Source organism: Sphaeramia orbicularis, chromosome 4, assembly GCF_902148855.1.
Source record: "Sphaeramia orbicularis chromosome 4, fSphaOr1.1, whole genome shotgun sequence".
NCBI lineage: Eukaryota > Metazoa > Chordata > Actinopteri > Kurtiformes > Apogonidae > Sphaeramia > Sphaeramia orbicularis.
In genome coordinates, this window is record NC_043960.1 from 30,437,458 (window position 1) to 30,454,010 (window position 16,553).

General features: G+C 35.8%; 1 protein-coding gene and 1 non-coding gene across 2 annotated transcripts in view; one reads left to right on the plus strand and one right to left on the minus strand.

Annotated features, from left to right (window-relative positions):
* Window positions 1–4,072, minus strand: part of arhgap39 (Rho GTPase activating protein 39) — a 112,551-nt gene extending 108,479 nt beyond the window's left edge. Inside the window, exon 1 of the mRNA XM_030132258.1 lies at window positions 3,969–4,072. Coding sequence (XP_029988118.1) covers window positions 3,969–3,979 — 11 coding nt within the window. The 5' untranslated portion in view covers window positions 3,980–4,072. The remainder of the gene's footprint in view (window positions 1–3,968) is intronic.
* A 5,548-nt stretch (window positions 4,073–9,620) lies between these two features.
* On the plus strand, window positions 9,621–9,702 carry trnas-uga (transfer RNA serine (anticodon UGA)). Its single transcript has one exon. It is a non-coding gene; the product is annotated as a tRNA-Ser (tRNA).
* The last annotated feature ends 6,851 nt before the right edge of the window (window positions 9,703–16,553 follow it).

Consider the following 16,553-nt stretch of genomic DNA (forward strand, 5'->3'; position numbering starts at 1 on the left):
TACAGCATCTGCACCTAACATTATAATAAAAAGAAATCAAAACTCAGCATTACAGATCCCACACTGGTCACAATAACAGACAGGACTAAGTTAGTGAAACCTAAGCTAGATCAGGGTTTTCCTACATACAGAAATCTGAAGGCTCAGCTTTACACAAAACTCTCATGACGTCTTGATGGAGAACAGTTTTCTAAAAAGCACCAAGTGTATTTCTGTCATCTGTAAAAGCTGCAGTGTGCCGATGTGGTAACACTGTAAGTTTTCACCCACATAAAGCATGTGTACTAGTGTAGATGAGTGTTTTTCTACTTTCTTGTAGGATGCCGTGGGGTTTACTACACAGATACCTTTATCTTCAAGTTCTCCAGCAAATTCTGTCAAAGCAAAAGCTACAAACACTAGAGTTGATACATAAACATAATATGACACAATATAAATCAGAAACTCACGTTGTGCAACCAAAGTAAGCTCAGACACTGCAATGATGGAGGTGAGGGAGGCATATGACATGTTCAACAAAGGTTCAAGTTAAGGTTATTCCTAAATACTACAAATTACAAGACAATTCTGGGTTAAGAATTAGCCCAGATTTAACATTTATGACTACAAGATAGGATACATCTCTGTGTATATGCACAAACCCTTTGTTTTGACATCTTTAGGGGATGAAGATATTAATCACAGGGTCAGATCCCCCATCCAACCTGTAATTCAAACCCTGCCTTTCATGTTCTGTCACTATTTACAGAGTTATCCACTAAACCTTTAATGAAATACTGAACACACAGCATACCCAGAAAGTCACAGAACCTCGGTTTAATTGTCAACACACAAACAGCTCAACATTTGTAAACACCTATTTGGACTCTTCACAAGACCAGATTCAATCATCAATTATTTGTGCACTTGTGGATGATAACAGTGCATTGGATCACATCGATAGGCTGAGTGAACTAAGCCTCTGATGTGTTTGATAGGACTCAGACAAACACACTGGGATTTGTGTAATGCTCCTGAGTCCAGAGGGCAGAGCCTCTGGCCCTGATTTACATGAGGCTACTGTTGACCCCTGCAACACTAATTTAACACTCATTAATTATTAACTCAGGCTAATGAGCATGTCTGCTGCCATTGGGAGGAGCCGCCGCTGTCTGCAGAACACACCCTCATTTTAAAAGCAATAAACACGGGAAACATGGACATTATTAGTCCATCTTTGAGCTGCTCCAGAGAATGGCATTGAGAAAGATGGTTTTAGCTTCGTGAATTTTAAATCAACTCTGGACTAAAACTGTGAAGGAGTGATGAGCTGCTGGGCATATAATAATACACCATCTGTGGTTTTAATAGGACATTTAACCAATAAACCAAGGCACCCTTCATCCAATAGAAGGTTGACTTCTGCCACTGGTTACTGAAAGAAAAATAATAGCAGGACCAGGGTTTTACAATCAACAAACTCTAAAACTACATCTAGCAGTGAAGAACCGTTCCACTATTTGAAATATACTATGAATATACTATAATGAAGGATGCATCAGAAACAACAACAAAAATTGAAGGGGAAATAATCTTCATTTACTCCTCATTGTTAATGAATCATGATCAACAAGAATAAAATGGCTTTGCTCAATAGGGAAAATAATAAACAGTGGTTGAGTACATTATATTTATTACATTCACCATATTCTGTTTTCCTATGTATACAATGGTGGAGTGGCAAATCGAGAGATTTGGGAGGACTCCCAATGGGCCGGCTCATGTCAATCTGGACTTTTGGGCTGGTTGGATGGGAAAAATTATTTTGACACTTATCTGTCACTTCTCTAATCTTCTTGTATTCATTCTCCATTCAACTATGCATTCATTCTCCATTTCTCTGACAGTGCAGCCCCCTACATCACAGTAGATTCAATGGGTTCTACCATCTGAGGGAATTCTTTCCTCCCAAATGTTTAAGTTAGTTTGGCCCATGAGTCGTCTTTTCTGGAGCATTAGCACAAGTTGGTGGGTGGTGATGGAGGGCAGGAAGAGGCCAGGTGGACCCAAAAAGGCCAGGTTAAAGAAAATGAAGTTACTGAAGAGTTTAGTGTAAACCTGGCGGATTTACCTACCGGTGCCCTCGGTGACATACCCCCCCACCCCCGTTTGAAAATCTGCAGAAAAAATTGCTGGGATTCAAACCCCGGTCTTCTGCATTGCAGTCTAAAGTGCTACCTGTTGAGCCAAATATCCATTGGCCAAAGGCTGACCTATCTGATTGTCTTGGTACTTTTCAGGCTCTGACATTTATATTTAAGCTTCAGGGTTAATAAAGATTAAAGTGTATACTGTGTTGTAAAATGTGACTGTAATGCACAGCATGTTCTGTAAACAAAGCAGGAATATGACAATTCAGAGAAGGATATCATATATATATATATATATATGTATATATATAGCCCCCCTCTTTCATTTTTACCACACATCAGTATTTTTATATCCCTGACCAAACTGCTTCAATGGTAGTAAAACTGTAGAAGTAAGATTTATATTAGGCTACTACTTTATATAGATAGTGTAAAATGCTGAGGAACTGAACATCAAAACTAAGACACTGTGCAATAATGTAAATAGTTTGCATTTATTAAAATAATAAGTTAGTACGAATAAAGTATGTTGCAGTTTGCTCATCAGCCCACAGATGTACACATTTAATCACATTTAGTCATTATTTGATTACTCAATCACATTTTTATCTAAAAACAATGTATTGACTTTCCCCTTTTTCCAAGCATAAAAAGACTTTTGCCACGTTCCTTTCTTAAATGCATGTAAAACAAATAGGATTTTTTAAGCACAAATGGAAAGTGCATATAGAAACTGTTTAATAGCAGTGCATATTCACACGTAAAACTGTAAAAAAAAAAGAAAAAAAAAAAAGCACCCACCAGATATGGTTATTGTATTAACTGACCATGGGAGCTGTTAAAATAAAAAAAAAAGATACTAAACCTCTAATCTGCATTTTCTATTTATTATTATTATTATTATTTTAGAGAGACATACCAAATTTCAAGACTACTCGCTGCACTGTATCCCACATGGACATAGTTTTTGGTCCACTTTTGGTTTTGCTGGGATGTGTTCTCTCTAAGTACAGCACTTGCGTAAATGTACATAGTTAGATTCCAACATTTAATGCTGCTATAATGTGGTATCTTTATGGACCAGCTGGTGCCACTAGTTATTGTAGCTGGCTCTTTCATAGTAGCAAAGGTTAGTCATTATCTCTGCAAAAAAAAAAAAAACCCCATAAGATTAATTTAAATGAAAAATTCAGACTGGTCTAAATGTAAATCATCTTAATGAGCCCTGGCCCTGCTTCTAAGTAAGATGGTGCTCCAAAGGTAACAGGATGGAGCCACATTTTCTACATTTCCTCAGCTTCTCCTCATGGGAGGCGCCTCCATCCGTCAGGACAGAATGAGGGATGCTGAGGGGGGATTGTGGGTAACCTGACCGGCCAGGCGTCCACCCACACCGGCACGGGCACGTCCATAGGTGGGTGGTTTGCTACTAGCATCCAGCTCGACGGGGAGGTCAGCTGCATTCCAGCAAAGAGACGGCAATTTAGTCCGACAGGTGCAACAGCATCATCATCATCATCATCACCATCATCATCATCATCAGCCATACCCAGCAGCCTCCGTCCCTTCCCCACTGCTCCTTACGCCGGGGAAATACCCACAGAAACGTGTCAAGCCCACAACCAACTATACAGCAACGAAGCCGGCAACAAGGCTCAATAAAAAGACATGTTTTTCATTATGGAAATTGTTATATCGTGTGAGCGAAAGAGACGCGAGCTAGCTAACACCCGTCTCGCGCTCGGCAGCACAGGGAAACCGCTGTTAGCTCGCTGTGATAAGACAGCATCGATTAAAAAAAACAACAGAAAAACACCCAATGTGTGTGCTCCGACTCACCTCTCTGCCATTTTCCCAGTGCTTCTTAAAAGTCCTTTAGAATAAATCCCACAATGTCTCCCATGTTTCCAAAATTGCGGTCGCCGCAGTCAACGAGTCACTCCTTCCAGATCAGCGCAAAGCTAGCAACATTAGCAACGACAACTTCCGGTGTAGGGCTTCACAATAAAAGCTCCACTAACTAACCGGCATTACTTCACGTAAATCAGCTTAACCCATGTAGTTTCATTGAGACGCAGTCGCCTCCCTGTTTTGTTTCCAAATTGAACTATTGGAAAATAGCATATATGACTAAAGATTTTTGCAAAAGTGATGTTAATAGAACAATAAAAATGTCGGTTGTGGCTTAAAGTTGCATGTACATTTAGATTCTATGTGAAGTCAAACACCACTAACCAAACCTTATTAGTCCAAGTGTTTTAGAAAATATTTATGCATTGAAGAATTTAGCTTTCAGAATATATCATCATAATTTCTTGGTTACCATATATTTTTAAAAAAAATATTATTATTATTATTATTATTATTATTATTATTATTATTATTATTATTATTATTATTTACAAATATATGATAGCTTTAAAGTAGTTGCTTTCTTTTCAGCCTCAGCATGCATACCTACACTACCTGTTCCATTAAATGAAAGCTATGATGAACTATTTAGATGCATATGAAAAGAAAAAGTTATTTCCTTCTATTGTACTGTTACAATGGTTTATCCAGCACCAATGAGTGTCAGCTGACTGAACCCACTATATGCTGGTTAGACAAAAGCAAATGAAACCTAAGACACCAAGTAAATAAATAAATAAATAAATAAATAAATAAATAAATAAATAAATAAAGTTTGAGTGTTTTATCTGGAAGTCAGAATTACTTTACTTCCGGTATTTATCTCGCTGACTTTAGTGACTTGACGCAGACGGATCGAGCTCTGCCTGTTTCAAGTAGTAATGCGTTCATGTCAATTAAAAAAAACACACACACTGTATGTTCGCTTTTTTCATTAGCAGCATTTCTGTCAGCTGAGGTAGCGATCGGTGCAGTTTTATTAATTTGAAGGTCTGGTGAGAATGGCAGCCAATCCCAGCATGCTCTAGGGCACCCTGAACAGGTCTCCAATGCATCACAGATCTACAGAAACACAGACACTCCCATCTAGAGCCTACCTGAGGACACAGACAGAATATAGAACTTTAACAAAGAGAGAGAGGAATCAAACCACTCAGAAATAACCTGTGACTGGAAATACAAATCGGAGACAAAAAAAAAAATAATTTTGATTTACTTAAGAGGGAACAAATCATGCCATTTAGATTACAATACACAGAAGATAAATGTACCTTCAAATCAGTGGAAACGTGACATAAAAACACTCTTTATTTTATTTTATTTTATTTTAGTAGGAAAAGCAGCTGCATCAGTTTCATGACACAGGTACTGACCAGGAAACTCAAATTACATATCAATACAGAACCCACTTCAGATGATATTGATACATTTTTTTTCTTTCTTACATATACATTTACAAATGGGAGGCCCCTGGGGGAATTACCTGCTTTGGTAATATAACCTGATGGTCAGTAAACATGTGATCTCTGTGGTTTTCTATCTCGCAGCGTCATATCAATCAACTTCGGTTTCTGCACAAATAATAATTCATTAATACACATGAACAACGTTACAATTATGCAGCCAAGAAAAACGGATAATGTTGTGTATCATCACCAAATCAATGAAGCTTTAACCCTTTTTAACCCCCACCTAGATGACCAAAAGCATCCTTTGATCTAATATGTTTGAGAACTTTTCAACTTTCTTGTAAGATATTGAAATAATTCTGCTAAAATGTAGTTTCTCAGCTTTTCACTGGCATCAGATTTGACCCGTTTGGGCCCTTAGAGGCTCTGTAGTTAACATGGAAACAACATCAGTGGTTATAAACATTTGTTATTTTGCTGTAAAAGAACCTTTTTCTTCTGTGTTTTGGTATAATAATGTTTGTATTCACTTAGATTTTATGAGCAACTACATTGTAACTACATTAATTACTGGAAAATACTTGCCAGTCACTGAAAATGCAGGAGATAAATAATTTTATGTTCAGCCCATATTAGATTAAATCAGGATGATGTCATGAAGAAAACAAGCATCATCTCCTCAGCTGGGAGATATTTCATTTCACTCATGAGACACTGTCTTTATCCCGATACACACACACACACACACACACACACACACACACACACACACACACACACACACACACACACACACAATGAACAACCACAGCGTGTGTGTGTGTGTGTGTGTGTGTGTGTGTGTGTGTGTGTGTGTGTGTGTGTGTGTGTGTTCAGACACAATTAAGATATTTTCTGCTTTTGGAAGGATATTTTCACTGGTCATCTTAACCCTCAAAGACCTGAACAGCCACTGGTGAACAAAAGCATCCATTAGTCTAAAATGTTAGACAGCTTTTGGCCTTCTAATCCTTTTAAAACATTTAAATAATATCAGGTAAAATGCAATATCTTAGCTTTTCACGATCAAGTGTGCTCTTATTTTGTCATTCAGAAACTCAGAAGCTTGTTTGTACCTTCAATTATTTACAAATTTGCTGAAAAAAGTCATATTTTCTGCAGTTTCCTCTGTTTTGAACCTTTGAATTATTGTTATTATTATTATTATTATTATTATTATTATTATTATTATTATTATTATTATTGTTAATATTTACATGGTCAGTGAATTAGATCTAAGACAATACCAGATTTTCACAAAAAAATACAAAACGGGAAAAGGATAGAAAACGTTTAATGTAGAGGAAAAATTAATTTAATTCCATTCAGTTCAATTCAGTTTTATCTGTAGAGTCCAATATCACAACAAGGTCACCTCACAGGTTTTCACAGAATTTGCTGAATATGAAAATAAGCAACCAGTCAAATAATTAGTTGTTAGGTAAACAGTCAGTGAAGCAAATGGATTAATTTAGAAGTCAGAGCCAGAAGGTCTATGTCTTTAAGGGTTAATTTTAAATGTGTATTTGAAGGTTCAGGCTGTGGGATTAGACCTTCATTTATGTTTGATGTTAGTGTTAGCAATGCATTATGGGATTATGGGATTTAAGCAAGAAATCTTTGCATATATACACTATATGGACAACAGTATTCACATATGTTGAATTAAGGTGTTTCTTTTCTAACAGGGGTCTGGGCTAGAAGAATATAATGACAAATATCATGATATGGTTCTATATTGTGATAAATATCATTGAATTGCATTGGTTAGTTTTGTTTAAATTATTATCTTTGCTTCCAAAATGCCTCAGAGATTTTTTTTTCTTAATTTCTCTCTACATTGATTTTTTTCCCCGTAACTGTGATGTTCTTCCTCGTAATTTCTAAAATATTTTTCATAGTTTGACTACAAATAATAATTGCAAAGTAGAAGGTACAACCTCGCCTCCAACCAAGGAGCAGAGAGGACAGAAAAAACTGATAACAGGTCAAGAATTCCAACAGCACTTGAAGAATAGAAGAACTTTACTTGTTCAGAAATGGGTCGTCTGTCCACGTGCAGTTTGCATCCCACAGTCAGTGTTAAAAATCCAATGTGCTTCCCCTGCTTAATCCTGATGCCCTAAACAGCTTCACTGAACATCTGTCGACTGACAACAGAGAACATGTTAGATCCCAATTCGACTGATCACTGCAGCTACAGAAGACACCACAGTCCAACTCCATGTCTGATTGGCCTGTCTAGATGTAAAAAACAGTACATCAGTCATTTACCAGCGCTACGATGTTCAAGCGAAATTGCCCATAGGTGTGAATGTGAGAGTGATTGGTTGTTTGTCTGTGTGTCAGCCCTGTGATGAACTGGCGACTTGTCCAGGGTGTACCCTGCCTTCGCCCATAAGTAGCTGGGATAGGCTCCAGAGACCTCCATGATCCTGGTGAGGATAAAGCGGGTTCAGATGAATGAAAGAATGAATGAATGAATGAATGAATGGATGTTCAAGTGGCTCCCTGTCTGGCTCCCTGTCTCTCAGAGAGCAGACTTTAAAATTCTCTTGCTAGCATATAAAGCACTGAATAGTTTAGGCCCAAAATACATCAAAGACCTTCTAGTCCAGTATGAACTATCCAGACCACTCAGGTCGTCTGGTGCAGGTCTGCTCTGTGTTCCAAAAGTCAGAACTAAACATAGAGAATCAGTGTTCAGTTTCTATGCTCCGTATATCTGGAACAAACTACCAGAAAATATCAGGTCTGCTGAGAGTCTGAGTTCTTTTAAGTCAAGGTTAAAGACTCACCTGTTCACTGCTGCCTTTGACTAAAAGGCTTTTGACTTTTTACATTTTATATTCTCCTTCGAAACTCTGCACTGCAACTCTTACTTTAATATGTGTGTGTTTTTATATTTTTGGATTTTATGTGTTGTTTTCTTACTTGCTGTTTTTAATCACCTTTTACATGTTTATTTTATAATGTTTTAAATGTGTTTCTTTTTCCCTGTCATTGTATTTCAATGTCCTGTGTGAAGCCCCTTGAATTGCCTTGTTGCGGAAATGTGCCATACAAATAAACTTGCCTTGCCTTGGTTAAAGTCTTGACTTCCACTGATTGTCTCTGAGCTCTCTGTCTGTCTGTCTGTCTGTCTCTGTCTCTCTCTCTTTCATTACAGATTCCCTCTCACTGTTTAATTTAGTTTATGTCAAGTATATTTTCCTTTCAGTCATGTCCCACCAGCCCAAACGTCCAATGCTCTGTCATGAACATGTTGAACCTGAAATCCACCTGTGATTTTCCAAGCTATTTATTGAACCTCTCTTGACTTGCTTTTCAATTTTGTTTTTTCATTTTTTATTTTCAGGCTCCCCTCAGACTAATCAAGTTATTCTTGGTCTGAATCTGAACGGGTGTATTAGAGCAAGACTTTACTGACCTTTGCAGCTACAGAAAACATCAAAATTCCTTGAAAAAATGAAAATAAAAATTAACCCTTTATAGGGCACTCATAGAAAGACTCTGAAATTCAACATTTCAACATGAGTGTGTTATTGAAGGACATAACAAGACTTCATAACTTTTGTGAAATTTGATTTTTTTTTTTTTTTTTTTTTTTTTTAATTATGCAGAAAATCAGGGTCAGTGAAGTTACCATATTTGGCTCCATACCTGTAAGTGGGGAAAAATAAATAAATAAATAAATAAATAGATAAATAAATAAATAAATAAATAAAATAAAATAAAATAAAATAAAATAAAATAAAATAAAATGCAAGAATTAATTATAAAAAAAATACAAGACAAACACATGTAATGTAAAAGGAGTATGTATTTTAGAACATTAGAACATCACTTTTAGAACATTAGACCAACATAAGTGCTGATCCAGACCCCTGTCCACATCCACATCATCCCTTTGAACATCATTCCTTACATTAGTACCATTACTTCATGATACCTAACAAAGCAGGTACATTCACTGTTCATGCAGAGGTGGACCTTACAGACCCTGTAGACCACACTGGACCTGAGATTATTGACTCACTGTCCTCACTGGAACTGATGCTGTCATTGTCTTGTAATGTATGTGGAAATGACCAAAAACAGTCACTTGCTTGATATAGGGCTAACTTGGGGAGCTGTGATGGCCGAGTGGTTAAGGCGTTGGACTTGAAATCCAATGGGGTTTCCCCGCGCAGGTTCAAACCCTGCTCACAGCGATGGTGTTAGTGTGTGCTTTCTATATATAGTCAAACACAGAAGATTTCACTCTACTTCAGATAATAAAACTGAATTGAGTGCCCTCTTGTGTTTCATGCCTTATCTTTTTTTCTATAGGATGACTTCTGTGATACCGTAACACATAAACAATCGCCGGCAACCAAAACCATCTACTGATCTAAACTGTTTAATACCTTTTGATCCACTAATCCTATCAGTACATGTCAGTAATTGGTGTAAAATTCAGTTATTCATCTTTTCATGGTCATCAGACATGACCCGTTTGGACGTTCAGAGGCTCTGTAGTTACCATGGAAACACCGTCCTCTTCTACAACATTGATTCACCAGTAAAACCCATGGAGTTGGATCAATGACAGTGGATGGACACACTGGGTTTGTGTTTAGTTAATGACAGACTTTATGGAAAAAGTCACTTTATCTTCAGTTTTCTCAGTTTTTGATATAATAACCCTCTATCTTAATCTGAGCTTTTACGAACATTTACACGATCAGTGAATTAAATATTGGAAAATGTCTAATTTTCACAGAAAAAATGCAAAATGCGAAGGATAATGTTACAATAAACGGTGATAAATGACTTAGGAAAGGTTAAATATAGAGAAAAATTAATTTGGGAACTGTCACAAAAGTAGCACTGGGTCTTTATGGGTAATGCTGTATCATCCTCTTTATCCATGTGTCATGTTTTATTGAAAAAAGAGCATTTTTGTAATGTAGCAGATTTATGACAAGCACCTGAGATTTTGGTCTTGAACTGTGACACACCGATGGACACACAAATGACCCTGAAAACATAACTTTCTTGCCAGATGTGAAAAGAAAAAGAAACAAGTTCCATGCCGACTGTGTGGTGATGAGGAACAGTCAAGGCCATCATATCTAGAACAAATTAACTACAGCACATTCCACCATGGGGCTTTTCTGTCTTCAGTATCAAGGATAAATTGAGATACTTACTTATGTTGATTTTTTTTTTCTGAAAATATCACCTTAATCTTGTCTAGGATGATGTTTTCATGATTACTGTATTCAGATTATTCTCTAAATACGACTAAATATCACAATGACGTAATGTCACAGTAAACCTTCCATTATACTTTCCCAACAGCAAATACAAGAACAATCTATACTTTGACATCTCTCGTGATTGTGTTTTTTAAAAAGTAATAAGGGACTGATAAATTAAATCTCTTCAATTTGATTCCTTTTTATAGGTTATTTATGAGGACAAAATGTCTTTTTTACTTTAGTGTAGTGAAAGGCATAACGGCATACTGCATAATTTTAATATCAAAACACATCAAATACAAAATATCTGTAAATGCAGAAATACTATGTGACCCAAATTGTATAATTTGACCTTTTTCTTTTTCTTTTTTTCATTTTCTTCCAGAAATCCAGCTGGAATCCAGACTTCTGCATAGGATCAGGATAATCCTCACACAAAACATACTGTTGGTTTGATCCAAGTCAAGTGATATAATCCATTTTCAGAAAACCACTTCTTTTTCAAGCTGTGATTCAATCAGATCACATCAAATCATGACTGAACTTTGACCTCTCATCACATGCATAGAAAATGTGTTATCTTTTCTCTCTTTGTGGTCTTGGCTGTATCTCTCATTTCTTATCTCACCTACACATTATACTTTGCCTGTTCACTTGTGACATCACTTTTCATCATCTCCTCTCTTTGTGACTTTGTTTCCTCATCTTTGGCGTCTTCACATCTCTTTTGTTCTCTGATTTGATCCTGATGCTGTTCGTCCTGTCACTTTTCTTTGATGGTATTCGCTTTAGATCCTGAAATCAATCTAAAGATAGCACTGATGGAAAAAAATGGAGAAAACAATGAACCAATACTGAATTCTTCTCACTTCAAATCATATCATGTTTTATGTTTTGGATTATTTACTGAAAAAGTCACTTTTCCTTCAGTGTTCTCTGTTTCTGATATAATAACCCTCAACTTTAATCTGAGCTTTTAAGAACATCTACATGATCGGTAAATCAAATATAGGAAAATACATGACTTTTACTGGAAAAACACAAAATAAAGAGGATAGTGTTACAATAAATGACGATAAATCACATAATTAAGGTTAAATATAGAGAAAAAATAATTTGGGAATTGCTACAAAAGTGGGACTGGGTCTTTATGGGTTAATTTACACGTCATCTTTGTTTGTGTTATGGAGTAAATTTAGGGAACACTTAGTCTTATTTATTGAAATGTAATTTAAATGTACGACAATTTATACAGAAAATGAAAAAATTAAATACACACAAATAAATAGAATCATTGCATGTCTGTTGACATTGTCTTGACACATGGTGGTTAAAGTAACACAAGGAGATCACAAGAGGGAGCTGTTCTGCAGGTGGATGAAAACTGAAAATCTACCCTTCCAACTTCAGAAGTATTTGAGAATCTGTGATTAACCCCTGCTATTTACCCCAAAAAACTGTTATTGACTCAAATCCCATAACCTTTACTGTAATCTGTTTTCACCCATTCAGAGTTACATTGGTTTTGTTACAAATATTACTAAATTAATATATATATTAGAAAATAAAAACATAAAACCTTATTTTTTCACAATTTTTTCATAATTTAGGGTAGATTTCATGTCAGCTCTAAAATGAACACAGATTATTTACTTCAATGGCTATATGAATACATTAATTTAGTAGTTTCTGGTGAAAATTTCAAATTATACACATATATTTAAGTTTATTATGATATAGAAATGAATTAGAGCACTTTTATTAACATACAGTACAAATTCATATAAGGGGTCAAAATTCTATGGGAGGAGTCAGTTTTCCATACTTGAAAAGTGACCTGGTGGTCAGATTTTCATGGGGTCACAATTCTCTATGACACCTGTCACCTGTCATGCATTTTTGTCCTCTGTAGGGGACAGGAGTTTCACTCCAACTCCACTTCACAGGAGTTTTACTTAAAAAAGGACATTCCATTAAAAAAAATTAAATTAAAAATGTAAGTAAAAAAACTGTTGCATCCTGCTGTTTCTAATCAAGGTCATTATTTAGTGTGTAAAAGCTTTCATGGGTCTCAGGGGGATATGGGCTTAAAAATGAGAAAATTAAGCAAATAATTCTGTTTCCAGTTTGAACTGTAACCCTAGCACTAAACCAAAAAGGAACTAATAGATATACAGTTGCGGAAAAAATTATTAGACCATCAAAAGTAATCAAAACAATGGTTATGCAATCAAGTACTAACGCCTGTTGGAACAAACATGGAATGCCTAAAAGCACTGTTCTTGGCAGTACAATGCCATATCTATTGATGTAAGAACTGAAGTGATTTTGGTTATTATCAAGAAAACCTTGGAAAATAACAGCTCTTTTTGTTATCATTATATTTGTCCAAACAAATGTACCTTTAGTTTTACCAGGCATTAAAATGAACAAGAAACTGAAGAAAACAAGGGTCTAATATTTTTTTCCGTACTGTACTGTTAATTTCATTTTAACTGTTGTTTTCAATAAATTGCTCACTCAAATTCATTTTGTCTCATTCCAATTTCTTCTTTTTGCATTTTTAAATTCTACTTAGAACCTTCTTAAGATCCAACAGTGCAAAATGTAAATTCTTGAAATTTTCCAACTAGTCTTCAAATTTTGATCAGGAATATATTTCTTGAGGTAAACTCACCTGCACTGTATTCCTGTTATCTTATAAAATCAAATCATGCAGGGTATGTTTTTTGATGTGCTTATTTTAAGAAAAGCAGCTAATCTTGAAGTTTTAATGTAAGAAACCGAGTTATGAAACCAATTAACAGTATCCTCCTAAAACCCAGCTATGGGTTTTCTGTTCACATTTGTGGACAAGAGTTTCACAACTTTATACAAAAAAAAAAAAAGAAAAGAAAACACAAGAAAACTGTCCACCACAAAGGACATTCCATAAAAATTTTAAAAACTACATCTGAAAAAACTGTTGCATCATGATGTTTCCAATATACGCACTTATTTAATAAAAAACAAAAAAAGCTTGTAGTTTGCTGACATTTCCTGGGTCTTAGGAGGTTAAAGATAGTTTTATCAGCATGGAAATCAATAACCCTCAATTCAACTGTCCATAAAGCAGGAAAACAAAGACACAGAAAATGAAATTAAATGAACTGTGTTAAGAAGATGTAGTCATAAATGCCCAAAATCTAACCTAAAATATTACTTTTTCATTAGCTTCTGACAATTTAGCTTTGTTTTACTGCCGCAGTTATTCTTCTTTAAGTTTATCTTGGTTCCTATATGCTGAGGGAACACAATAAAATCAAAATTTAACAACATACTAAACCACGAGGAAAAACAAATACTGTTTAATAGCTGAAACAAACGCCTAAAAACCTACGCTCACAGGCCACTTTATTAGGTACACCTGCTCAACTGCAAATGTCTCATAAGTCAATCACATTGCACCAAATCATTGCATTTAGGCTTGTAAACATGATGAAGATGATCTAATGAAGCTCAAACTGAGAATCAGAATGTGGAAGAAAAGTGGAATAAGTGACTTTGAACAAGGTGTTGTTGTTAGTGTCAGATGGACTGGTCTGGGTATTTCAGAATCAGCTGATCTACTGGGATTTTCACAAATAACCATCTCTAGAGTTTACAGAGACAGATCTGAAAAAGAAGAAATATCCCATGGGCACTTGTTCAGTGGGTGAAAATGTCTTGTTAATGCCCAAGGTGATAGAAGGACACCCAGACTGGTTCAAGGTGACAGAAAAGAAACAGTAACATTAACACCAAGTGGTTATAAGTGAGGTATGAAGAGGAGCATCTGTGAACACACAACACATAAAATACTGAAGCAGAGGGGATACAGAAGCAGAAGATCTACTCATCAGCCTCTTTATTAGGTACACCTGATACTGGCAAGGTGTTTTTAGTGTTTTACTCTAGCCTGTCTGTCCATGGGAGTGGATCTCTCCTTCACTGTGGTTCTCCCCGAGGTTTCTCCCTTTTCCCACTGGGTTTTGAGTTTTTTCTTGCCGAGAAGGAGGGTCTAAGGACAGGGGATGCCCTGGACACTATTCATTTTCTTGCTGTTTATTTGACTGTTGTTTACATCCAACTGACTCTGTAAAGCCCTTTGAGATAATCTTGTTGTGATATTGGGCTATACAAATAAAACTGAATTGAATTGAAATTGAATAGTTTATTATGTTGTGGACAATCCCAGTTAATTAACTGTATCAATAACAGTAAAAAGGGCAGCTTTAGCCAACATGGCTAGTATCCTGCTGTAGTCCCTGGCCTGATGACAATAGGCACCCTAAAAAAACAATATATTATAGCACATTGATTAAAAAGAGAGAGTTAAGACAGCTAAGAGACAAGATAAATCAATAAAGATTAAAAAAGATAAAAGAGATCAGTGAAACATCGGTACAATCATACAGAGACAGCACATATAATAACCCAAACATACAAAAGCAGCACATACAATATAATCACACACAATATATCAGCACATAATCACAGACAGGGGTGTAAACAGACATCGCATCACAAGGTGTACCTAATAAAGTGGCCAGTGAGTGTATGTTGCCGAGAACAGTAAGTCAATGTGTTGTTCCAGCAACAGAGCTGTTTTTCCATAGTCATGGACTGAAAACAGCACCACAGTTTGGTCTTTTTCTTCTGATCTGTTTGTCTATACTCATCTGTAAAGGAATGTATAAGAAATAAAGCCTATTTTTTATCAATAGGAATAACAGTGCATGGCCACAGAGCTGCACCGCCACCAGTTTGGACTGATGATGTTAATATGTAAATAATATTGCATTTTTAATTCAAATATTTTATTTATATACATTTTTAGATAAATATCAAATTTCTATTTTTTTTCTTTATATTTTTCATTTTCACTCGTGTGTTTTTTGTATGTTGCTGCTGTTAACTGCGAAATTTCCCCATGGTGGGATAAATAAAGTCTTGTTTTATCTTATCTTATCTTATCTTATCTTATCTTATCTTACCTTATCTTATTTTACCTTAATTTACCTTACCTTATCTTGAGCTCTGTCACTACTACATTTGAGGTTCAGAAAGCAAAACTGACACAAAAAGGTGCTTAGTCGGCTGAAGCTAAACAACCATCCTGCATATCTTTCTTAAACAGGTCAGCGCTCACTGCTGGTGGAAAAGGGAATTGAACATCTAAATCAGTGGTTCTCAATCTTTTTCTGTCGGGCTCCCCTTTGGAGGATGAAAAATCTCAAGGCCCCCCTAAACCCCAACAACATTGTAACAGTGGTGCAATTATAACTTTTATTGAAAGAAACATCAGTATTGTAACAATACTTTTAGCTTTTCCTTGAAATATTTGTTGTGCAAATTAAAAATAACTTCGATTTTTGCTTGAATAATACAAATAAACTCAACAAGACTGCCCCCTGAGACAATATTTTTCCAAATAAAAATAGGAAATGCGCAATTATCTTGCAACTATGACAATAAAGTTACTTTTTTTAGAACAGCAAACCCATTTTGGTAACAAAGATGAACATTTTAACAATATCAGTGGCTGCAGTGAGCCCGTTTCCATTGCACATCTCAGAACATTTAAGTGCAAACTGTACAAACTGTGCAAAAACAGAAACATTGCACATGTTTCTTTTCCAGTCCAATCCTTGTCCATTCTCCAAACCTAATCTCTTGGTCTAGTCTAGTGACAGATCACCATGGCAGTTAGGGATGGGAATCGAGAACCGGTTCTTTTTGAGAACCGGTTCCCAGTAGCTTGATTCCTTGGGATCGTTTGTCTGCCTGCTTAATGATTC